Genomic DNA, 25,998 nt, shown 5'->3' with positions numbered 1-25,998 from the left:
ACTGACCTGTTTATGAGAAATTATAAGATATACTATATAAATTTTTGCTTTTGCTCGAAAAAAAGACTGTATGTGTCAGAAACTAAAACTCGTCGTCTCTAGCATAATATCTCCTTCACATATTGTTCTGCTCTCCCACACAGTAGTTTTAAATACAGCTTTTCAAAATTGAATGCTAGAAATTTGCATGCTGATTCTATTAGAGAAAATGGTCAGATTCTGTTCATGTTGAATACAAGCTAAATTGATGAGATGCTGTGACCCCTTTGCTATTTGGCTTCAAGTTAAGAGAACAGAATTAGCACCGAGGTTGGCTTCCTTTTATAAAATGATGAAATTCAAATTAGAAAACTTCCAAACTTCCTTTCAGCTTCATCTGTACTAATACAGACTTCCACTAAGGAGAAAAGAATTAAAAATGCCAAGCTGCAAAATATGTGAAAAGAGCAGACTGTGTTTGAGTGTGTTGGTACATTTCAGGGGGAACCAAAATCAAATAGTAACTGCTTTATCAACAATTGAACCTCAAGCTTCAAAACTGAAGTTTAGGCAGGTAAAAGAATTTAAGGCCAAGAGGAGACATGACGCATACTAAACAGTAGATTTTTCAATTGTTCTTGAAACCGACCCAATTCTTTATTTTATTTTTTGCAGAAGGGCATGAAAATCAAAACAGGAAATGAATCAAAATTATTTTCCTTTCAAATAAAGTAGCAGGCCACACACACACACACACACACACACACACACACACGTTAAGAGAAAATGAACTAATGGTTTTTGTAGTTAATTATCTGAAAAAAAATTGTTTATTCTTTTGACATTTCCAAAAAATAACTTTAATAGAATGGGTCTATGAAAAAGGAAGTAGGGCGGGGCACCGTGGCTCATGCCTGTAATCCCAGCAGTTTATTGGTTCGAGGAGGGCAGATCACAAAGTCAGGAGTTCGAGACCAGCCTGGCCAATATATTGAAACCCCGTCTCTACTAAAAATACAAAAATTAGCTGGGCATGGTGGCACGTGCCTATAGTCCCAGCTACTCAGGAGGCTGAGGCAGAAGAATTGCTGGAACCTGGGAGGTGGAGGTTGCAATGAGTCAAGATCACACCACTGCACTCCAGCCTGAGTGACAGAGCAAGATACTCTGTCTCAAAAAAAATAAAAGGAAGTAGATAGCCTTCTTTCTAGTAAACGTAGTGTATGCAGAACCACATATATGAGACTAAATCATATACGTGTCACTAAGTATTCATCAAACAACATTTTGTCTAAGGCTTTAAGCAAGATGCTGGCACCATGTTGTTATGAACTTAGCAGGAACCCTGACCTTCTAGAATGTAGCAAAACAATGGATTTACTATTAAATGATTCACGTGTAATTCTCAAAGTATTATCATCAGAAAGAAGCATTAGCATTTTTCTTATATTCTTCAAGTCCCAGAATACCATTTGTTTGCTTTGCTTCATACATGTTAATGACATTTATCAAGTTAAAATATATTTGAATTTCTTTTTATTTTTATTTATTTTTAGTGCATTTTAGTTTTGGGGTACATGTGAAGAACATGCAAGATTGTTGCATAGGTGCATACGTGGCAGTGTGATTTGCTGCCTTCCTCCCCTTCACCTATATCTGGCATTTCTCCCCATGCTATTTCTCCCCGACTCCCCACCCCCCGCTGTGCCTACCCTGTTTCCCCCCAACAGACCCCAGTGTGTGATGCTCCCCTCCCTGTGTCCATGTGTTCTCATTTTTCAACACCCACCTATGAGTGAGAACATGCGGTGTTTGATTTTGTGTTCTTGTGTCAGTTTGCTGAGAATGATGGTTTCCGGGTTCATCCATGTCCCTACAAAGGACACGAACTCATCGTTTTTGATGGCTGCATAATATTCCATGGTGTATATGTGCCACATTTTTCCTGTCCAGTCTATCATCGATGGGCATTTGGGTTGGTTTCAGGTCTTTGCTATTGTAAACTGGGCTGCAATGAACATTCCTGTGCATGTGTCCTTATAGTAGAACGATTTATAATCCTTTGGATGTATACCTAGTAATGGGATTGCTGGGTCAAATAGCATTTCTATTTCTAGGTCCTTGAGGAATCGCCACACTGTCTTCCACAATGGTTAAACTAATTTACACTCCCACCAACAGTGTAAAAGTGTTCCTATTTCTCCACATCCTCTCCAGCATCTGTTGTCTCCAGATTTTTTAATGATCGCCATTCTAACTGGCATGAGATGGTATCTCAATGTAGTTTTGATTTGCATTTCTCTAACGACCAGTGATGATGAGCATTTTTTCATATGTTTGTTGGCCTCATGTATGTCTTCTTTTGTAAAGTATCTGTTCATATCCTTCGCCCACTTTTGAATGGACTTGTTTGTTTTTTTCTTGTAAATCTGTTTTAGTTCTTTGTAAATTCTGGATATCAGCCCTTTGTCAGATGGGTAGGCTGCAAAAATTTTTTCCCATTCTGTTGGTTGCCGATTCACTCTAATGACTGTTTCTTTTGCCGTGCAGAAGCTGTGGAGTTTGATTAGGTCCCATTTGTCTATTTTGGCTTTTGTTGCCAATGCTTTTGGTGTTTTGGTCATGAAGTCCTTGCCTACACCTATGTCCTGAATGGTTTTGCCTAGATTTTCTTCTATGGTTTTTATGGTGTTAGGTCTTATGTTTAAGTCTTTAATCTATCTGGAGTTAATTTTAGTGTAAGGTGTCAGGAAGGGGTCCAGTTTCTGCTTTCTGCATATGGCTAGCCAGTTTTCCCAACACCATTTATTAAACAGGGAATCCTTTCCCCATTGCTTGTTTTTGTCAGGTTTGTCAAAGATCGGATGGTTGTAGATATGTTGTGTTGCCTCTGAGGCCTCTGTTCTGTTCCATTGGTCTATATCTCTGTTTTGGTACCAGTACCATGCTGTTTTGATTACTGTAGCCTTGTAGTATAGTTTGATGTCCAGTAGTGTGATGCCTCCCGCTTTGTTCTTTTTGCTTAGAATTGACTTGGCTATGCGGGCTCTCTTTTGGTTCCATATGAAGTTTAAGGTGCTTTTTTCCAGTTCTGTGAAGAAGGTCTTTGGTAGCTTGATGGGGATAGCGTTGAATCTGTAAATTACTTTGGGCAGTATGGCCATTTTTACGATATTGATTCTTCCTAACCATGAACTTCTACACAATTGGTTCTCAACTCAAAAAAAAAAAAAAAATAGTATCTCTTACACTCAACAGAAAATCACTATTTTTTGTAAACTAACATAGAATGTGAAGAGGAGATTGAATCATACCTGTGTTTATTCTGTCATATTGTAGGCTTCTTGAGATTGTACGCTTCAGTTTATATTTTTTAAATGTTTTTTTCTCCATCTTTCACCAAGGAGTGAATATTTTCTGAAAAATTAAATGATTATTTTTCAGACTACTGATCCATTGATTATTAGCTGTAACTTTTAACTTTCAATTAAAAAAAATACTTCACGAAAGAAAAAAGAAAGTGTAAAGAGTTGGGTTAAGTTCTGAATTTTGTTAGCTATGATGATTCATAGAAAGTCTAGTGCTGGAAGCTATCTGTAATAGGTTTCATAAGCCATTACAAAGGCCATTTCATCAAACTACTCCAGACATGGGACGGGCTAGATGCTTCCATTCATTGACTCATTTACAAACAGCTGTGGAGGAGCTACTAGGTGCTAGATGCCAGCTACTGTGCAAGTATCTCATTTCAGTGAGAAGTAAGACAGAGGCTGGGATCTCAAATAAGTTCTATATAGTAAGGTCATAATTGCAAATACACATGATACATAATAAAAAGTGATTATTAAGACAGCCACAGTTAAATAGCTATGATGGGAGTCAGAAGAGAAAGAGAGAATTTTCAGATGACAGGATCAGAGGGGATGTTGTGAAGGGAGTTGAATTTGAACTAGACCTTTAAGAACAGGCAATTATCTGGATTTGCAGATATAGGCAGGAGGACTTGCCACATGTGAAAGCACAGCAGTAGTAACCACAAATGAAATAACTATAAATTGTAACGAAATCTGTGAGAAGTGATAAAATTAACCTAATACAATGGATGAGCATATATGAGGTGATTTAGCAATCTGATGGTAAACATAGAGAATGAAAATTATCCACATATATCTGAATCCTTCTTTTTATGGACTTGTAGTCAAACATTGTAAATAGGAAAACAGGTAGATAAAACACATGTTTGGAGAACCATTTCATTGTTCTACCATTTTTGTAGGGTCTGCAAAGATGCTTTGAGGGAGAGACTTGCCATCTTTCAGTTTGTTAGAGAAAATTACTCTAGGATCAAATTGTAAGTTCTGAATCACAAATGAATTGAACTCAAAATATGCATTAGGTAGGAGTATGGCTAGTGAGTTTCAGAGTTGGATTGGCCTCCCCTGACGTTTCACCCATTGTTCTCTTTGCCCCCAAATGTCAATTCTGCTTTGAAAAATACAATGTTTTCTCCATTCACCATCTCAAGACCATCAGTGCAGCTTACTCTGTTTTTATCCTGTTCATATAAAAAAGAATCACTCCTTTTTGCTCTTTGCCGTCTCTTAATATTGTTTATGCCTGCTTTATGGAATCAAGAGCAAAGTACTTCCTACCTGCAACCAAAATGTCGAAAAGCTGAGAATTCACTCTAATAGGTAAGCAAAGTGAAAACAACTATTATATTAACTGAAGCATATTGGTCATTCATTTGATTAATGGAAAATATGCCAAATTAAAAGTAAAAGCCTATTTTATTTTATGTTTTGAGACAGGATCTCACTCTGTTGCCCACGCTGGCATACAATGTCAAAATCTTGGCTTACTGTAACCTCTACCTCCCAGGCTCAAGCTATTCTCCCACCTCAGTCTCCTGAAGAGCTGGGACTACAGGCACCTATCACCATACCTGGGTAATTTTTGTATGTTTTTCTAGAGACATGGTTTTGCCATGTTGCCTAGGCTGGTCTCAAACTCCTAGGATCAAGTGATCTGCCCACCTCGGCCTCCCAAAGTATTGGCATTACAGGTGTGAGCCACCATGCTTGGCCTATAAAAGCTTATTTTAGCTAGTCATTCTTAATCTACAAAAGCACATAAATCATAAGGAAGGCACTCACTGTGGCAAACAGGGGGCAGATCCCCAGACTGGAGACCAGGTTCTAATCCTTATTCTCCTGTTATCTAGCTCCATGGTCTTGACGGGGTTAATTCCTCCGCCTGCTCAGCCTTGCTTTTTTTATCTGTAAAATGAAGAGTCAGACTATTTATTTGCAATTCTAGATTTCAAAGATTCTATGATCATGATGAAGGCAGAGCTTATGAACTTGATTTTCAGTACCTTTTATGAAATTAAACAATTGAATCTGTGATCTCTTTGTCCAAATGGTAGTATATCCAAAAATATGATACAGGTAAATGATATTCCCAGGACTTTAGAAATAAAGCATAAAGTTAACCAGATCTGTCTTTGGTGGTGAAGGTATTTACTTTGAATTCCGATTCTGAGGACATATCACGGCAAGAAGCATTGCGGCAAAGATATTAAAAAACACACACGGGCCGGGTGCGGTGGCTGACGCCTGTAATCCCAGCACTTTGGGAGACCGAGGCGGGTGGATCACGAGGTCAAGAGATCGAGACCATCCTGGTCAACATGGTGAAACCCCGTCTCTACTAAAAATACAAAAAATTAGCTGGGCACGGTGGCGCGTGCCTGTAGTCCCAGCTACTCAGGAGGCTGAGGCAGGAGAATTGCCTGAACCCAGGAGGCGGAGGTTGCGGTGAGCCGAGATCGCGCCATTGCACTCCAGCCTGGGTAACAAGAGCGAAACTCCGTCTCAAAAAAAAAAAACAAAAAAAACACACACACAGCTCTGGTTTTTCAGTGCCATCAGAACTGCTTGTCTAGCAGATTATTCTTGAGGCTGTTGAAATGAAAGTGGCGGGAGTGACAGTACATGCAGGCTTGATTGAGCCTGAGCAGGAAACACCTGCGAGATGTGCCTTTCTAGCTCTGCTAGGGATATGATGTCAGGTCTCAGTCTACTTACTGCTGGATGTCTTCATGTTGTTGGCGCTTCTTTGCTTTGCTCTTTAAAAAAAAATCTTACCTGCTCTCCAGGTTCATAAAAAGGACTTGGGGTGTCTGCTATATTCACATCAACATCTCAGCAATCCTGCACCACAGGTGCTCTGCAGGTCTGGTGCATCCCAGTCCACGTTTCTCCTTCATTGACCATTATGGTCGCTCCTCACCGAGAAATGTTTCAGTCACTGAGCATTGTAATCACCTGCAGGAAAATCTATGTTTAGATGAAAGTATAATTTAAACCCAACAAGCAGGCAAGTAACACAAACAAATTCTGGGGTTCTTTCCTCTCCATGGCTGTGGGCATAATTTTATGTCATGCCTTACAGGGACATAAGATCCCCAATAAAAGCCCTTTGCTGCATATTCACAGGTGAAATGTCATCATCTTCTGGAGAGCCTATATCCTTTATTCCAGCTTTGATTAGAAATTTAGGTAGTGTTGGAGGAGAAATTTCAGGGCCCCCTGGATGTTGGGATTGATTCAAATTATGAAAATACTGAAAAATGAAGCAAGTAGAGCTCAAAGAATGATGTTTGTTTGCTTTAATATATATCCCTCATACTGAGGTCCAAGGTAATTCTGGTGGTTTAACCAGGACATATAAGATGGGGTAAGTAAACGTATTTATTCTCATCCCCTCCTTGACTCAAGGAGTCCATTTTGAGATCGCCTGTTTAATGGGTTCTTCACTGATTTTCTTCCTTCAGTATTTTTTCAGAAGAAGGGACCATTCTTTTATATAGGATTAGTGAACTTATAGTATATCCTTATAGTCATCCTTGTTGTCTGAGCCTGGGTAGGTAAATTTGTACTTCAGAATTTATGTTTTATAAGATTTGAAGTAAAACTGTATTAGTAATTGTACTCTATATTGGAAGCCTGTAGTCTATATTTAGCTAGCACATTAATTTTACTGGAACCAGAGATTTTCCCCCTTAATTCATTACTTGAAATAATACACATAGAAAAAGTCTCTTTCCTTCTTTCCTTCCTTCCTTCCTTCCTTCCTTCTCTCTCTCTCTATCTCTCTTTCTGAGATGGAGTCTCACTCTGTCACCAGGCTGTAGTGCAGTGATGCAGTCTCGGCTCACTGCAACCTCCACCTCCCGGATTTGAGTGATTCTTCTGCCTTAGCCTCCTGAATAGCTGAGATTACAGGCAGGTGCCACCATGCCCAGCTAATTTTTGTATTTTTAGTAGCGACGGGGTTTCACCATGTTGGCCAGGATGGTCTCGATCTCCTGACCTAGTGATTCACCTGCCTCAGCCTCCCAAAATGCTGGGATTACAGGCGTGAGCCACCGCGCCCGGCCCCAAAAGTCTGTATCTTATATCTCTGCTCCCCAGCCATCCAAATCCCTTGCCAGGAGCCATCACTATTACCAGCTTCTTGTGTAAGCTTCAAGACATTTTCCAATCATACATAATACACACAAATACCTATTTGTTTATATGTGGCAGTATCCAGCCTATCGTTAATTAATTCCAGTAATATTTTCCCTCAAATATGATTCCTTTCAGTTCTTAGATTTGTATTGGGTTTTAAAAATTATTTATATTTTTTCTACCAATATTTATAGTTTATTATGTTCTTCTTTTTCATTGAGATATCTTTTCCCTAGAACACATTTATAGTAGCTGTTTTAAAGTTCTCATCTGCTGGCTGAGAATGGTGGCTCACATCCGTAATCTCAGCACTTTGGGAGGCTGAGGCAGGTGGATCACTTGAGCCCAGGAGTTCGAAACCAGTGTGGGAAACATGGCAAAACCCCGTCTCTACTGAAAATACAAAAATTGGCAGGGTAGGGTGGTACACGCCTGTAGTCCCAGCTACTCAGGAGATTGATGCAAGAGAATTGCTTGAGCTGGGGCAGTGGAGGTTACAGGGAGCAGTGATCCTGCTACTGCCTCTAATCTGGGCAACTGGAGTAAAACGATGTCTCAAAAAAAAGTCACTTCTCTTAATTTTAACATCTATGCCACCTTGTGGTCTTTTCTACTGTCTGCTTAATTGATTATGAGTTACACTGTCCTGCTTACATCCACGGTTTGTGATTTTTTTTATGATATGTTAGACATTTATATGATACAGTGTAGCATGTATTACATTATCTGCTAATATGGGTATGTGTTTTGTTCTGCCATTTGGATTACTAACAAATCCTCTTGATCTTGTCATGCTCTGTGTGTGTGTGTATGTGTGTGTGTGTGTGTGTGTGTGTGTAGATCTTGTCTTGACTGTTTTGATTCTGTCTTTAGTCTAGGGGAGGAGGACAGGCTCACTTAGGGTGTGGTCATTAACCTGAGCCTGTGGCCTCTCGGAGGTATTCACTGAATGCCCCCTTTGCTTAGTGAAGTCTCTGCTTTCTGACTTCCCTGGAAGTTTATCATCTCCTAGCCCTGCACGGCCACAGCCATCTCCATTCAGCTCTCAATCCTGGAGCAGCGATTCTATGCTGGGCCTTAAAGAGTCTCATCCTCAGCATGTGCTTGTCTCTCCATAAACCCAGGATCCTCAGGAGATCTGCCTACAGTCTCCTGCCCCTTTTTCCATCCAGTCTCTTTCTTTCACTGGCACCTTGCTCCACAAATTCAAGTCACTTTAGCAGTCTGGATCTCCAGTTTCTGCCTCCTCTGCTTCACAAAACCACAGTGCTGTCCTTCAGTTTTGCCTTCCCACTTCAGGGTTGGAAAGTGCCCCTTGAAGAAAGCCAGAACACCAACACAGAGCCAAGCGAATACATGGTGTTTACCTCATGTATCTGCCTTCTCTCAAAGATCAAACACCCACAGTTCCAGCTGACAAGTACCTGGAAACTGTTGCCTCCTGTACCTTACCTGGTTTTATAATTGCTTACATTGGGAAATTAAGTTTGATTATCAGTTAGTTTGACTTCATGGGAGTTGACACAAAAGTTTTAAAAATCAGGAAATTTTGGCCAGGCGCGGTGGCTCATGCCTGTAATCCCAGCACTCTGGGAGGCCGAGATGGGTGGATCACCTGAGGTCTGGAGTTCAAGACCAGCCTGGCTAACATGGCAAAACCCCCTCTCTACTAAAAATACAAAAATTAGCCAGGTATGGTGGTGCACACCTGTAACCCCAGCTACTTGGGAGGCTGAGGCAGGAGAATTGCTCCAACCCAGGAGGCAGAGGTTCTAGTGAGCCAAGATTGTGCCACTGCACACCAGCCTGGGCAACAGAGTGAGACTGTCAAAAAAAAAATAGGAAATTTCATGTAAAAAAACATGTTTTTTAGCCTTAGTTGATAATTTCTGGTACCTTTTAGTGTATGAAATGTGACTTTCCAAAAAGTAGAAGAATGTTTAACTTTAAATATGGGCATTCGACCACACCCCCACTTTCATCCTTATCTTAGGAAAGGAAGGCAGAGGCTGAGGCACTAGAAGCACGTATCTTGTCATGATTTTCAACTTCAGTCATAGTGAGACACATGGTTGCATGTTGTGCACGTGCTCACTTGGTAAGAACCAAAGTGTTTTCAATGGAGAATTGTGCTGCTCCTCCAATGTCCACTCTAGATATGTCATCTCTAGAACACTCATGAAAATTATTTTGATGATAACAGTGAATTATAATATAATATATCCCCTCATCCACCTGCCTTCTCCCGCCTCACTTCTATACTTACAGTCTTCTGGCTAGAGGTTGAGGCTGAGTCCAATGGTATTGTGGTATAATGCCTCATTAGGAGGTGATAAGAACCTGAAATTACCACATCACTTATCTCCAATTCACGGCACCAAATTCCACTACCAGAGAAAGAAAAGTGATCTGATATCTCTGTGTTCTTTATATATGGGATGATGGCCAAATTGAGCCTTAAGCAAGATAGTCTTGATTAACCTGTCACAGGTAAGAGATCCTCATGACACATTATGCGAAGTCCACAAGCACAGTGACTTTTCTCTGCCTGCTGCTCAGGCTACTGCATTCTCATTTGTGGTATCAGTTATCACCTGAAATTGTAACCAGGAGTAAGGAAAGTGAGTAATAAGTCAGGTACCATATGCCTGACACACCTTCACTATCTAGTCTAATAATCACAACCTGGCCGGATGCAATGGCTCATGCCTGGAATCCCACCACTTTGGGAGGCCAAGACAGGCAAATCCCTTGAGATCAGGGGTTCGAGACCAGCCTGGCCAATGTAGTGAAACCCTGTCTCTATTAAAAATACAAAAATTAGCTGGGTGTGGTAGCATACACCTGTAATCCAAGCTACTCGGGAGGCTGAGGCACAAGAATCAATTGAACCCGGGAGGCGGAGGTTGCAGTGAGCAGAGATTATGCTGCTGCACTCCAGCCTGGGTAACAGAACAAAACTGTTTCAAAAAAAAAAAAAATCAACCTTATAGTGACGATATAATTAACCTTAACTTGCAGATATGAAACTGAGTTTCAGAGAATTTAAGTAATTTGCTCAAGGTCAGAAATCAAGCATTTGAATATTTTTGTCTATCTACTTCCAACTCCACATTTCCAGCACATCACAGGTCGCATTATTTTATGATGGTATAAATTTACCTTGTTTCCTTGTCAGATGTTGCAAAGAATGTGTTAACAAAGAACTTTTATTTTTAGAGGAATCAGCTCGGTAGTTTTCCAGTAAAAATTATTTCAAAAGTGTATAAACAAAGGTTTCCATATCTGCAGAGTTTTTTTTTTTTTTTAAGTTATAAAATTAGACTTGTTCTAGTCAAAGTAATCCTACTTTTTTTTAATTTAATTCGTTTGAGATAATGTAATTTGGCATTTTCTTTGCCTCTTATCAGGATGGAAAACAATAGTTCTCTTGCTTGATTTAGTATCCTATGTCTGACAACACAGTTAACAAAGTAGCAGCTAATGTAGCAAGGATTTTCAAGTTCTCTGCATCCAAAGGCCATTAATGAAATTAGCAAACCAGAAGCTTCACAGCCAAATATCCAGTGATGATAACCAAAGAGACTCTGTCTCTGGAGTTGCTGGATGAAAATCGTGTTGAAGGAATTCCCAGTTGTTTTTTCTTTCTTTCTTTCTTATACAAATCTGCATCAACAAGGTTGCACAGCGAAAAGAGAAGGTGGTTATATACATTAAAAAGAGTTTAGATTTGGAGTTTGAATTGGAAAGGAAAGAACCAAAATCAGAGGCCCTTTTTTATCTGGCGTATGCATGAAAATCAATAATTTCTACATACCATATAGAGAATCATTAGTCATAATTACTAATACTATAGCAAAGTCTATTTCTCTGAATAATTTTTCTTTGTTTGCTTTTTAAATAATAATGTATTACCACCATTCCTTTCGTAGAAAAGCTCTTTTTTTGAAGTAACAACCTTTCATATGGGCTCTTTAATTTTAATAAATTAATATGAATAATATAGCTATAAAATAAGACAAAAGTGACATTTGAGATTGTGTAACTTGGCATTTCTCTTTTACATTTAGAGAAACTGAGAGCATAAGAAAGAGGTCTTTCCAATTTGATTACAACCTAGAGATACACAGGAATAAAAATTCAGATTTTATGATATCTTTTCAACAAATTACTTTGTTGTAGTAAATTTTTTGTTAATACCCAGAACCGTTAAGAATATGAGGGGAGGGCTGGGCGCAGTGGCTCACGCCTGTAATCCCAGCACTTTGGGAGGCCGAGGTGGGTGGATCACGAGGTCAAGATCGAGACCATCCTGGTCAACATGGTGAAACCCCGTCTCTACTAAAAATACAAAAAAATTAGCTGGGCATGGTGGCGCATGCCTGTAGTCCCAACTACTCGGGAGGCTGAGGCAGGAGAATTGCTTGAACACAGGAAGCGGAGGTTGCGGTGAGCCGAGATTGCGCCATTGCACTCCAGCCTGGGTAACAAGAGCAAAACTCTGTCTCAAAAAAAAAAAAAAAAAAAAAAGAATGTGAGGGGAATGTCGTAATCGTGGTGGCTACCTTCAAGAAGCTTAAACAAATTCGTATGTATTATAATGCCAGAGAGGGTCAAGTTATGAAGAAAAACAAAAGCAAGATCAAGGGTTAGAAAGTGACTGGAAGTGCTAAATTACGTAAGGTAGTCAAGGGAGCTTTCTCTGAGGTAGTTACATTTAAGCAGTAACCTGAATGAAATAAGAGATCAAACCATGTTAATATGTTACTAAAGAGATGTTCAAGAACAAGGAATATTGATTGTGAAGGATTTGAAGCGGGACATGCTTATTGTGTTTCAGCAACAGCAGGGAGACCAGTGGCTGAGTACAATGAGTGTTCATTCATTGACTGCACATTCACCCATGGGTTATCTCAGCCAGAGCGGTAAGGAGGAAATAGAGATCTTCAAAGAGCAGGGTGAAGATGAATAATGGTTATGATATCATGCAATTACATTAACCCTACAGTGCTACCTACACAAATGCTGTATTTCTACTTGAGTTGGAAAGCATGCATTTGACAAGTGAAGCTCATGGAAGCAAAAGTGATTATGAATCAACCACATAACATTCTTTACCTCTGAAGAAATTTATTCAGAGAAGATGTCATACTAAAATGTAGAAACCTTTAAAGTTACAATTATCAAAGTTGTCTGTGAAAAGAAATAATCTCAAATAATTATATAGGCCTTTATAGTTATCAAAGAGCTTTCATATCTGTTAAATAATTTGATCGTTACAAGCCGCTGAGTCTGTATAGTAAATGTAACTTCAGTGTACAGAGGAGGAAGTTGAGGTTCAGAGAGGTTGACTGACTTGCTAAAGGGCAGGTAAAGAGTTGTCAGTGAATGATAAATCAGAAATTTAGATAATCCGAATGATTTTCCAGAAAATATTTACTGTTTATTTCACCATGTGTCCTGGACAATTCTTTTTTTCTATCCTGTTCATTTGATATCTTGGCATAATTATTCTGTAGAACCTTGCAAGTGATTACTTTTAACTTGGGCAGTTTCACAAACACTATTAGTAAATCAAACATGTAAGCCTGGGCGTTGTGTAATATAATGGTCTGGAATAGAAAATAAGGAGAATGTGTTAGTTGGAGACAGAATGGAAAATTTTTTTTTTGCTTAAGTTTTGTGATCTACGATGTTATATTTTCATCTTCAACAAAATTTGCTTGCAACCTATAAGTGAATGATTATTTGGTATTAAAATTGCCATACATAATCTGTTAGCTAATTATGTAGGAAAAACTTGATTTTGAAAGAAGGACAAAGATTTGGGGGAAGTAATATTTGTCATTTTACTTCATCTTCAACTCATTTTTAATGTGAGAATTATTGCTCCCAGGTTAATGTGATAGAAAAAAGGATTTTTGAGAAAATTAAATAGCATGTTCAAGTTCGTACAGGTGAAGGGACTGAGTCAGTAGTGTCAATCAGTTCTATCTCATCACGTAATCTTTACTATTTCCCTGACTTAAAATATTGCTATATTTATTAAAACAAAAATAAACTGAGTGCTGAATTGCTGGGCTTTATAAACAACATCGAAGAGGATTATGTCCCTGTGAGCCAGAGCTCACACTGTCTACTATAGGAGCAAGAAAAACCATAGTGATTCAAGGTAGAGCACATTAAATGCTAAAAGAAGTATCAAATACTATGAGAAGCTAAAGGAAGAAAAGTTTGCTATAACCCAAAGTGGCTTGAAAGAGCATCCGTTATGGTCCTGTCTGACAGAAATAGAGAGAACAGTTTGAGCAAAGCACAGCTTGAGGGTTAGAAAGTGCGGGCATTGCAAGAAATTAGTGTGTGATGAAAACAATGTTGACAGTGGGAGTCAAACCTGAAAAGGTGCAGCATTTTAGCCATAGATTCACTCAAATCTCTAAATTTCTGTCTATTTATCCTTCATGATGTTTATATAGTAAGGGGAATTCCATTCAGATTGTGGGCGCGGGGAAAGGGCCAAACTGACAAAGTTAGAGGCTGGCTATAAAGGAAAGGATTTTTCTTGGGCAGTGGCGGACCCTAAGAAGCTGGAAACCATAGAATATGAATCGTCTAAGTGCAGAGAGAAGAATCAGGAAGAAATTCAGTGTGGGAGAGGAATTAAGGTAGAGTGTGAAACTATGAAGGTGGGGTGAGGGAGAATTCTAGGGAGAGTAGGTTGGAATCCCATGGGATAGGGAGAGACTAGAAGGGGTCCTCTGTGATCATCTTGGGCTTAAGTAGGCCTAGTTCCAGCATTCATTCACCATCTGGCTTAAAATGGGTCAGAGTTTTTAACCTTTGAGGGCAAGGCTAGGGTGGATAGGTGTTTGGAATATGAAAAAGAATTGGTCAGATATTGGCTTATACAATGATAGAACAGAAACTCAGTTCTGCAAATGCTGCTAAAAGAGTGAGCACTCAAAAATAATTTCAGAACACTATCAAAATATTCATATTCCACTGAAGTCAAAGTCAGCATAAGTTGAAGAATGGACAGATCTTAAAGTAATAATTATGAAAAATAGGCCTATCATTTCACATATCTACACACATGATGTGACCATGTGGCTGTTTCTATTTCAACAAATTTCTGTAAGCTTTGCTATGATACCTATATTGAACTGAGAGCTCAAGATTATAGAAAGAAGCAAAACTCATGAGTTGCAACATGACTACTGGTTAGCCTTACAAAAGAAAACACAATCCTTCTTATACTAATGATTTACTCCTCTTTCTGTTGTGTGCACTGGATCAAGGTGGTCTAAGATTTTATCACCTTTGACTTCAAGCCTGACTGTTTCCGTTATACCTTAGATTTGTTGTCAATCTGAACACACATTTTATAACCACAGAATTCCTTCTGAATATTTGTGATTGTCTGAGTCTTTGCCGAAAGCTTTATTTTTAAAATGTCTGTATATTTGTAATCTGCCTTAGCTACTCTTATGGCACAAGGTCCTGGATGTTGGAGCAGATATAAACATGTGTGACAAAAGCAGAATTTAGTGCCTTGTTAAAAGGGTCATTGTATTTTTCCTGCTATATGAAAACTCAATAATGATGAGTCGGAGATTTTTAAAATTCTATACATTTATGACATGCGTCCATATGCATGATCTTCCTTAAAATAACTCAATTTACAGTTGAAAATGTGAAATTCAGAGAGTTGTAACCACTTACCTAAAGTCCCACAGCTAATATATGTGGAGCCAGAAGGAAAACCCTGATTGGTTTTCTTACTCCATGCATAGGGCTCTGATTCCTTATTACAAAAAAAGAAAGATAATAGCAAATATGATACAAATTCTTTCATGCCCAACTGCATATTGAAATTGAAACTGCTCCTATATTGTAAAGTTTCTACCTAGCATGACTATGGAAGCTGGCTCAGTGCCATGAAGGTTTCCCTTCCAGTTTACAGGGGAGTCTGCCTGTGTCCACACAAGTGCCTGCAGCAAACTCCTGCCATGTTTCCACCCGGAAATGTCTTGCCCTTGTCAGGTATTAATAGCTGCCTCATTTTCAAAGTCTGACTCTGCGTAGCCCTACTGGAATTATATTGAATGGAAAACTCCACTTGGCTTTTCATTGCTGATTAGGACCTGGATGCTGTATAAGAAATACCCCATTTGTCAATTTAGTAGTTCAAAGCCCAGTTCCTGCCTAATGCTGTTCCTGGCTCAGGACCCCAGGAATCTAGCTCTTGTGCAATATTTCTGACTTTACTGTTCCAGGAGGGAATTTTAAACAAGTATGAAACAGAAACCCGAGAGTCATTATTTATTAAATGAAAGTGTTATTTTTTTGATGTATAAATGACATTGTAGTAATTATATATCACTGATATGGTTTCTTTCTTTGTTTTTTATTATATTTTAAGTTCTGGGGTACATGTGCAGAACATGCAGGTTTCTTACATAAGTATACATGTGCCATGGTGGTTTGCTGCATCCATCACCCCGTCATCTACATTAGGTATTTCTCCTAATGTTATCCCTCTCCTAGCCCCCCAGCCCCCTGCTATCCCTCACCTAGCCCCCCACCCCCTAACAGGCCCTGGTGTATTATGTTCCCCTCCCTGTGTCCATGTGTTCTCATTGTTCAACACCCACTTATGAGTGAGAACATGTGGTATTTGGGTTTCTGTTCTTGTGTCGGTTTGCTGAGAATGATGGTTTCCAGCTTCATCCATGTCCCTGCAAAGGACATGAACTCATCCATTTTAATGGCTGCATAGTATTCCATGGTATATATGTGACACATTTTCTTTATCCAGGCTATCATTGATGGGCATGGTTTCTATCATAATGGCTAAGGCTTGCTCAAATCAAGCTTGGCATCAAAAGCAGGATTGCCTATGCAGTAGGAAAGCAATGTGTGGCATTGGAAGAAGTGCTGAACCACCAGCGAGGAGCTCATTGTTCTAGCATAGGGTCTGGATAGGCCTCTAACTTTCTATGGCAATGGAGACAATTATTTCACTATCATGAACTTTAGTTACCCTGTTAAATAAAAGTGCCAAATTGTACTATCACTAAGCAGCTTTCTATCTGTCTTCAAATTTACATGTTTCTGTGATGTACATTCATAAGGAAGAATATTTTATCACCATTTACATATGTGATGATATATACTTACGCAAAACAGGAATTATTTTTTCCCTAACTCCTTTATAAAGTCTGAAATCTTATACATAGAATATATTGCTTGAACTTTGCAGAATTTCTTAGGGTTAATACTATGTTTGTTAATATTGGACTAGATCTAGAAAAAAAAAAGCTTTGGAATTATTTTAATTAGTTTGTTTTTTAAAAAGAAAATAAATTAAAATCCGTACCTAAATTTAAGCATTTTAAAAATACTTTAACTTAGTCTAGAAGAAAACCAGAACTTAACATTATCATCTAAATTGGATCTGAATTACTTTTATGCATATACTTGGCAATGATTAAACTCTGTCCTGACAATATTGAGACAAGGCCTTAGAAGAGCTGGTTTTCCTTCACATGGGTTATCATGTAGCCCTGTGCTGCCAGGCAAGGAATGTACAATACTTTCATTATTTCGCTCACTTTCTTTAGTCATCTCGTTTATCTGATTTTTTTTTTTTTTTTTTTGAGTTATCATTTGAATGCCATGTAATTTACTTTTTTTTTTTTTTTCTTTTCACTGAGTTTTGCTCTTGTTACACAGGCTGGAGTGCAGCCACGCAATTTTGGTTCACTGCAACCTTTACCTCTCAGGTTCAAGCAATTCTCCTCCCTCAGCCTCCTGAGTAGCTGAGACTACAGGCGTGTGCCACCATTCCCAGCTAATTTTTTGTATTTTAGTAGAGACGGGATTTCACCATGTTGGCCAGTATGGTGTCGCTCTCCTGACCTCACGATCCGCCTGCCTCTGCCTCCCAAAGTGCTGGGATTACAGGCGTGAGCCACAACGCCCAGCTGAGTAATTTACATTTTTAAAGTGTATTCGTGCTTTAGTGGTTTTTGGCATATTGGGAAAGTTGTGCAGACATCACCAGTATCTAATCCCAGAACATTTCATCTCTCCAACAAAGCAGTCACTCCACCCTTACCCATCACACCTCCTTCCCCAGTCCTTGATAACCGCTACTCACGTACTATCTCTGGATTTGCTTATTCTGGATATTTCATATAAATAGAATCATACAACATGTGGCCTTCTGTGTCTGGCTCCTTGTACTTAACATAATGTGTTCGAGGTTCATCCATGTTGCCACATAAATCAGCATTTCATTCTTTCTTTATAATTGAATATTATAATCACATTCTCTAGAAATATCACACTGTATTTATCCATTCATCACTTGATAGATGTTTGGGTTGTTTTCACATTATGAAAAATGTTACTGTGAACATTTGTGCACAAGTTTTGTGTGCATACATGTTTTCATTAATCTTAGAACTGTACCTAAAAGTGGAACTTTCTGATTGTGTGGCAACTGTATGTTTAACCGTTTGAGGAACTGCCAACCTATTTTCCACAGCTTCTGCATCATTGTACATTTCCACAAGCAATGTATGTGAGCTGTAGTTTTTTCACATCCTCACAAACACTTTATAATGTCCATTTAAAAAATATAGCCATTGTAGTGAATACAAACTAATAGGTCATGGTCACTTGTTTCTTTGATTCTTAAGCTAGTAGTTCATTTACTTAAAACTGAGAGTACTCTAAGAAATCATATTTCGGGATTGATGTAAACATAATTTTCATTTATTGCTACTATTGTTATTTTACTGTCTACAACCACATTTCTACTCCAGTTTTCTTTGGGGAGCGTTGTTTTGGACTGTTTTTTTTGAGATAGATCTTACTCTGTTGCCCAGGCTGGAGTGTGGGGCAGGATCTCTGCTCACTACAAAATCCACCTCCCCGGATCAAGCCATCATCCCACCTCAGCCTTCTGAGTAGCTAAGAATACGGGTGCATGCCACCACACCCAGCTAATTTTTTCATTTTGAGTAGAGACAGGTTTTCACCATGTTGGCCAGGCTGGTCTCGAACTCCTCACCTCAAATGATCTGCCTACCTCAACCTCCCAAAGTGCTGGCATTACAGATATAAGCTACCGCCCCCCAGCCTACTCCAGTTTTCTTAGTCTCATTTTCTTTTGTCTATAATGTTAAAACTATTCGAAATCAAGCTGGGTGGAGTGGTACACACCTGTAGTTCCAGCTACTTGGGAGGTTGATATGGGAGGATCCTCTTTGCCCAGGAGTTTGAGGTCAGCCTAGGCAACATAGCAAGATCCCATCTCTCTCTTTCTTTTTTGTTTTTTTTTATTTTTATTTTTATTTTTGGTAGAGTCAGAGTTTCACCATATTGGCGAGGTTGGTCTCAAACTCATGACCTCCTGATCCAATCACCTCGGCCTCCCAAAGTGCTGGGATTACAGGCATGAGCCACCGTGCCCAGCCAAGACCCCATCTCTGAAAAAAAAAAAAAAATTGAGAGAGAGAAAGAGAGAGAGAGCACTCTCTACAAATAACATCAGAAGATTAACATGGGAGTATCACCTGCAAGGACATGATTTCAACCAACTCTATTCCTATATTCATTAATAACTTAATTCCAGGTTTGCTTGCATTAAATCATGAGGGCCTCAGATCGAAAATTTTCCAATACATGGAGAAGAAGATGGTGACTATGGTGAATATGTGTCTGACATATAGGACTCCTATTTATTTGTACCTGAAGAAGATGCTATATGATTTGTTTTTCTTCTGCTTGTCTCAGAAGGGGAGAAATGTCTTCCTTCCACAAAATACATTTTGTTCATTTGACATGTTAGGATATGATTTTATTGTATTGATTTTTAAATATCATTACAAGTCACTAAACAAGACTCAGGCAGAAAAGCTGAGCCTAAGAGGCAGTGATTATGAAGCAATAAATGTGAGCTCTGGCATTGACTCAGTAATTTTTTAAATGTATATTTGAATTAATCATATAATCCTTTGGTTTTCTCACTTAACAAATATTGGAGTTGAAGTACAGGATCTTCTGGTTTCTTCTGAGACTAAAATTTTCATTCTATGTTTCACTGAGGTCAATAGTAATAGTAATTAGTAATACTATTAGTAATTTTCTTCAGTGTAATAGTAATTTTTTTTCTATTACTCATTCCTGGGCTTTTTACCTTAGATTTTTGATTACTAAGGAAAAAAATGTTTTAAGAAAATTAAAGAAGTTACTGACATTAGAAAAGTGGTGGTTTTACTGAACAAGCTGTGGCTGTGTAATACATTTTTGTATATACAGAATAGTCTCTTCAGAAGCACCTTGTGTGCCTATATTTTCTGTGGTTATATTTGATTTTGATTTCGACAATAAATTTCTGTTTCTTACTAACAGGTTATGGGCGAGTAAATGAGGAATGGCCAATCACTTTAGTTTACAAAGCATATTGCTAGGATCAAAGCACAGACTTGGTCACGGTCTAAACGCTTTTAACTTAGCTTCAAGCCTGAGCAAATTGTGTTCTCTGGGGTAAAGGTTGGCTAGAAAGGAAATCATGTTTTTTGATTTTGTACGATGAATCTTCACAACCAAAGGCTAATAGAAATTATATGTAATTGCCTTTCGTTTGTTCTTAACAGAGGTCATGAATTTCAAACTTACTGGATTTAAGCATTCACTGATTCACCTTTAAATCATTTCTCTTTTTTGTGTCCTTTTTTTTTTTAACAGGATGTTTTCACTCCAGAATGCAAATTTAAGGAATCTGTGTTTGAAAACTACTATGTGATCTATTCTTCCACACTATACCGCCAGCAAGAATCAGGCCGAGCATGGTTTCTGGGACTCAATAAAGAAGGTCAAATTATGAAGGGAAACAGAGTGAAGAAAACCAAGCCCTCATCACATTTTGTACCGAAACCTATTGAAGGTATGAAACCAACTTACTGTCTTTGCTGAAGTCTTATCTGCGTGTTGATATCAATTCTGCTCCTTGCCCTTTTGCTCCAGAGGGTTTGCCTGGAATGCAAAGGATCAGAAGAAAGATTCAAAACAAATATTCAGAAAACACAATAGTATCTCTTCCCTTTTCTTTTTTTTTTTTTCTTTTTTCTTTTCTTTGAGATGGAGCCTTGCTCTGTCACCCAGGCTGGAATGCAGTGGTGCGATCTCAGCTCTCTGCAACTTCCACCTCCCAGGTTCAAGCGATTCTCCTGCCTCAGCCTCCTGAGTAGCTGGAAATCTCTTCCTATTAAAAAAAAGAATAAAAATAGGAAAATTCTATTACAGATACTTGGCACTTAAAAAAATGCCTGAGTTTAGAAGGCGGAAAGATTTGGAAAGTAGAAAAGGAGTGGTAGTTACTATCTAGTATGTAATTTCCTCCTTTTTTAAACCTAATAATTTAATTTCTCAAGATATATCCTTGAAAAACCAGTAATACTTTTATATTTATGGTATTACATTGTATCCTTCTCAGGTTATCCTATAACCTTTCTCTCATCATCATTTAACACTCTGTTCCTTTATTTCAAATTGACCATTAGACTAAACTATATATATATATGTATATATATATTTTTCCCCCCCGAGGAAACCAATTTTTGGCAACTAGGCTGTTTTCTCAGAAGTTCCTTAACTAGGATGACAGTATATCATTTGGGCAACCACATTTCTTGAATTCAGCCAAGCTTTCTACAAGCTAAGTAAGTTTATTTCTCCTCTGAAAGTCACATTATAATCACTTTAAACATTGGCTCAGCATCCTTGTCTGAGGAAATGAGAAAACTGAGGCAGTGCATTGCAACTCTGTGACTTAGTCAAGCTTGCTGTCCCCTGAATATCTCACATGGCATGATCAGTTAACCAGTGTACACAGTGCCTGCTGTGTAGTACATAGCACTGTGACTGCAAACATTTAAGTCAATACTGTGTTCCTATGTTCCAAGCACTGGATAAAATGTGATATTCAAAGCCCCTAGCCCCTCTCAGGTCTCTCTTCACATGCTGTGCCTTCAGCACATGAAATGAACTTTCTTTCCTGCAGTATATTTTCACTTTTATTGGCCTCATGTTGTTCATCATCCCTGCTCCTTCAGATTTCATCCACTTATCTCATCTGCCTGGAAAAAATGCCTATTAGGCTTTGTGAAAAAATAATTCAAGAGTCAATACTTCTATGATGCCTTTCCTGACTTTCGTCAAATAGAGTTAAACATTCTATCACCTTGTCATTATATACATTTCTCTCCCGTAGAAATTATGGCATTAAATTTGCCCATTGCCTCTCTGTTTGCTCTTACTCATGGTTAGCTCACTTTTTTTTTTCTTCTTTTTTTTTTTTTTTTAAGATGGAGTTTTTATCTTGTTGCTGAGGTTATAGTGCAATGGCGTAATCTTGGCTCACTGCAGCTTCCGCCTCCCAGTTTCAAACGATTCTCCTGCCTCACTCTAGTGAGTAGCTGAGATTACAGGCATGTGCCACCATGCCCGGCTAATTTTGTATTTTTAGTAGAGATTGGGTTTCTACATGTTGGTCAGGCTGGTCTCGAACTCTCAATCTCAGGTGATCTGTCCACCTCAGCCTCCCAAAGTGCTGAGATTACAGGCATGAGCCACCATGCCCAGCCACCGTGCATGGCTCACTCTGAATAAACAGAACATGTTTTATTTTTCTTCATCTCTCCCTGTGTTTTCTATAATTGGCATATCATAGACAGATATTTGATAATCAGTTGTCCAATAAGTGAACATGTGAATGAATTAATGAATAGAAAAGTATGAAGGAAGAATATATATGCCAGAGAACTTTATGATATTTTTAGAGGTTTACTCAGAGCAATAGTAAAATGTAAAATGTGTTGCATTACATACTGCAGGATTTATACTTAGACTTAAAGACAAAAAGCTATTATTCCACAAAATGTAAGGGATCATTGAGAAGCTAATATTTAAACTCACCTTCAGGGCTAGGCCAGGTTCCTGCAATTTGATGTGAGAGGTGGGGATTAGGCAGACAAAAACATTCCAGGTGCAGTGTGAATGAAGGAAGGAAAGGTTAAGCAAAGGGTACCTGAGAAGTAAATAATATTTTCACAGGGAAATATATGGATTCTCAAAAATGAAATGTTTGATGAATTATGCTCTTAGTTATTGCATCATTGTAATTTGTGCATTTACATTGATTTTCTTCTTGTTATAAAAGTAGTACAAGGTCATTAACAATTTTTGGAAAATTTAGGAAAGTATAAAGAAAATAAATCCATGTGTTTTGTTTATCCCCTTTATGGATAACGCCCTTTATATTGAATTCCGCCCTCCTGACCCCACTTAAAAATACACCTGTAACCTATCCTCCTAATTTTAGCTGCTATCTCTATTTTGGTTAGCCAAGTTTCCTCTTGGGTCTGGATGATCGTGTCCATGTACAGCTGTACATTCCTATCTGTATGGGTTAGAATTAAGGTTGTCTTCAAACAACACAAACCCATGTCAACAACAGCTTAATCATATAAAGTTTTATTCTCTCACAAAACAAATCTAGAGACCAGTTATCCAAGCTGCTACTGTGCTTTTCCAATTGGTAGGGGCCTTGGCGCATCCAGCATTTAATACCTTTCTCCCCAGTGTGTTGCTGTGGGTCATTTACAGCTGTGCACTGCACCATGAACACAACCACACACACTAGCCCTGGATCTGCCCTTCTGCCCATGATCCAACCAGTATCTTATTCCAGCCAAAGGGCAGAGGAGAGACGAAGAATACAGAAGGAAGACCCAGGGCCAGTTTTCTTTTCAAGTTGTCCCTGGTAACTGCTATATGATACTTATCCCACTGGCCACAGCCTAGTCAGGTGGTCATACTTAGGTGTAGAGAAGCTAAGAATGTCATCTTTTTTTTTTTTTTTTTTTTTTTTTTGATAGCCATATACCAAATAAATGTTCTGTGACTAGGGGGTAATGTGTGAATGGGTATTGAGACTAAAAACTCTGCTTCAGACTTACAGCCTCCTAACATTAGAATATCTCTGATTTCCTGATTTTCCAATTGACATCTTTTGGTAGATTATCTTGGTTTTACTTTATGTTATTGAGTAATCCTTTAGAATTATTTTCTTTTTGTTCTGGGGAAAAAAATCCATTCTAAATCAGACTCACTAATACCTCAATTCACTTTCAAGGATTTTTGTCTCTCTAGGTGTGAAGTATATAGAATATGATGATAACCACTTCCAAAAATGAAAACGAAAACTTAATTGGTTTTAGATCGAATACCTTCTCATTCCCTATAAATGTCTTTACCTTTTGCCTTAGAGAACTAACTTTATTGAACAATCTTAGGTAACACTTTTATAAATGCTTACTCTGTGCAGGTGCTGTTCTAAGCATATCTCAATTTCTGTCTCGTACTTTTCATTCCATTTGTATGAAGTAGGTTCCAGTATTATCCCCATTTACAAACCTGAAAAATGAAACACAGAGATATTGAGTAATTTGTCCTAAATCATGCAGCTAGCAATTGGCAAAGCCAGAATTGAAACCAAAGCATTTTGACTTGAACCAGTTCTTAAACCCCATTTAAAACTGGTGAGATAGGCTATGGTCTGCGATCGAAAACGATGTAGATGTAACTTTAACATAGTGGACCCTAGTAAATGATCTTGAATAAATGTCGCCTAATTGCTTTTCTTTTTAAAAATCTGCAAGATATCCCTAACCCTTAGAAATAAAAGTTCCTGCAGATTAATGGAGATCATCACGCTCTTATAACTTAACATGAAACACATGGAATTGGATGGTTCTTTTCTGCCTCCTATGTACTTTTATGTCATTATAATACAGAAAATGTGAACAATTACCTGAAGATTCTGCATGTAGTTATACAGTACATCGTTAAATGATTTTGACAGGTCACCATTATTACCAAAGATATGTACATTTGAGGTTGTATTAGGCATTATTCTACTGGGCATTGAAACCTTTTTCCTCACTGCTGGGATACCTAAATTATTTTTGCTGTCACCATTACTGCTATTAATTGTCTTACTACTTCTGTATGCAGTTTATTAATTTACAATTTGCTAGTCAGGTTGCGTATGTTATCTCAAGCTTCACAATTGTTCTATATTTTTATCCTCATTTTACAGTTGAAGAAACTTATATTTACAGCAACTGAGTAACCAGTCCAAGACCACAGGGCTAGATAAATACAGAACTGGGACTGCAGTCCAGGAAAACCCTAATGTCAATGCCTATGCATGTAACCCCTGCACTGCATTGCCCTTCAATCTGAAGTAAGCCTGTGAATATGCAAATACTCAGAAAATTCAGCGAAAGCAAAGCAGAAATGTTATACTATGAAGCAATTTGAATAGTAAATGAGTTTTAAACCATGAAAAATTGAGACAGGTATAGATGATATGATGAGAAATACTTATATTGGTAAGCAATCAGATAAAACAGTTAATGGAATGGCATACTCAAGCTAGGCAAGAAAGAATTAAAAATGCATCACTTCTTTTCTGGTGAATTCTAACAGGTTTTATTTCCAACTCAGTAAAAAAATTGGACCAGATGATTCCTAAAGTTCTTTGGCAATGACATTGTATGTCAGTCTTTATAAGCCTGTTACTGTAAAACCACATTCCTTCATAGAACCTGGCATAGAATTTACATATAAAAATGGTCTAAACATATTTTATTTAATTATTGAATAAATAAATTACAGCTTTATGAGCTATTTCCATTATTTGTGATTTTTTTCAGATGAGGGGATAGAATGAAAGGCATCCTAGCCATAACTCTTATCTTTAAATAGATTTTAGGCCAGACACGGTGGCTCACATTGTAATCCCAGCAATTTGGGAAGTCGAGATGGGTGAATCACTTGAGGCCAGGAGTTCAAGACCTGCCTGCCCAACATGGCAAAACTCTGTCACTACTAAAAAATACAAAAGTTAGCCAGGTCTGGTGGTACACACCTGTAATCCCGGCTACTTGGGAGGCTGAGACACGAGAATCACTTGAACCTGGGAGGCAGAGTTTGCCAGGAACTGAGATAACACCACTGCACTCCAGCCTGGGCAACAGAGAAAGACTCTATCTCAAAAATAAATGAATAAATAAATAAATAAAGTTTTTTTATAATATTCTTCCATAGGGCAAGTATGAAGCATATAACTAGATGATACTTTTAGGAAACGATTAGAAAATGATAGCTCCATAAGAGATTAGCTATCTTGCTGCTAATGGGTTAACCAAAAAAAGTTGTTGACTCTTTTATTTATAATGTTTAAAGGAATTTTTGTAACCCTGTAAGCCCAATGCTCATACTGTTAACATCCCAACAGAGTCCAGCACTGCATGATAAATGAGCCCTTCCTTTGTGAAGGGAATTGACCTATTATGGAGGAAAAGTCAAAGCAGGTTTTTGTTTTGTTTTGTTTTTTGTTTTTGCTTTGTGTGTGTTTTTTGTT

At 38.2% G+C, this 25,998-nt stretch overlaps 1 protein-coding gene across 4 annotated transcripts in view; it reads left to right on the top strand.

The window, feature by feature from the left end:
- Window positions 1-25,998, top strand: part of FGF12 (fibroblast growth factor 12) — a 587,631-nt gene that overhangs the window by 544,316 nt on the left and 17,317 nt on the right. For all 4 annotated transcript variants that reach the window (XM_012448940.2, XM_064366923.1, XM_012448939.2 and 1 more), the window contains one exon: window positions 20,256-20,454. In XM_012448940.2, the coding sequence (XP_012304363.1) occupies window positions 20,256-20,454 (199 nt within the window). The remainder of the gene's footprint in view (window positions 1-20,255; window positions 20,455-25,998) is intronic.

Source organism: Aotus nancymaae, unplaced genomic scaffold, assembly GCF_030222135.1.
Source record: "Aotus nancymaae isolate 86718 unplaced genomic scaffold, 86718_ANA_hifiasm-v0.15.2.pri h1tg000067l, whole genome shotgun sequence".
Lineage (NCBI taxonomy): Eukaryota > Metazoa > Chordata > Mammalia > Primates > Aotidae > Aotus > Aotus nancymaae.
The sequence above is the reverse complement of the archived record's forward strand: the minus strand, read 5'-3'. Positions and strand labels throughout refer to the sequence as shown.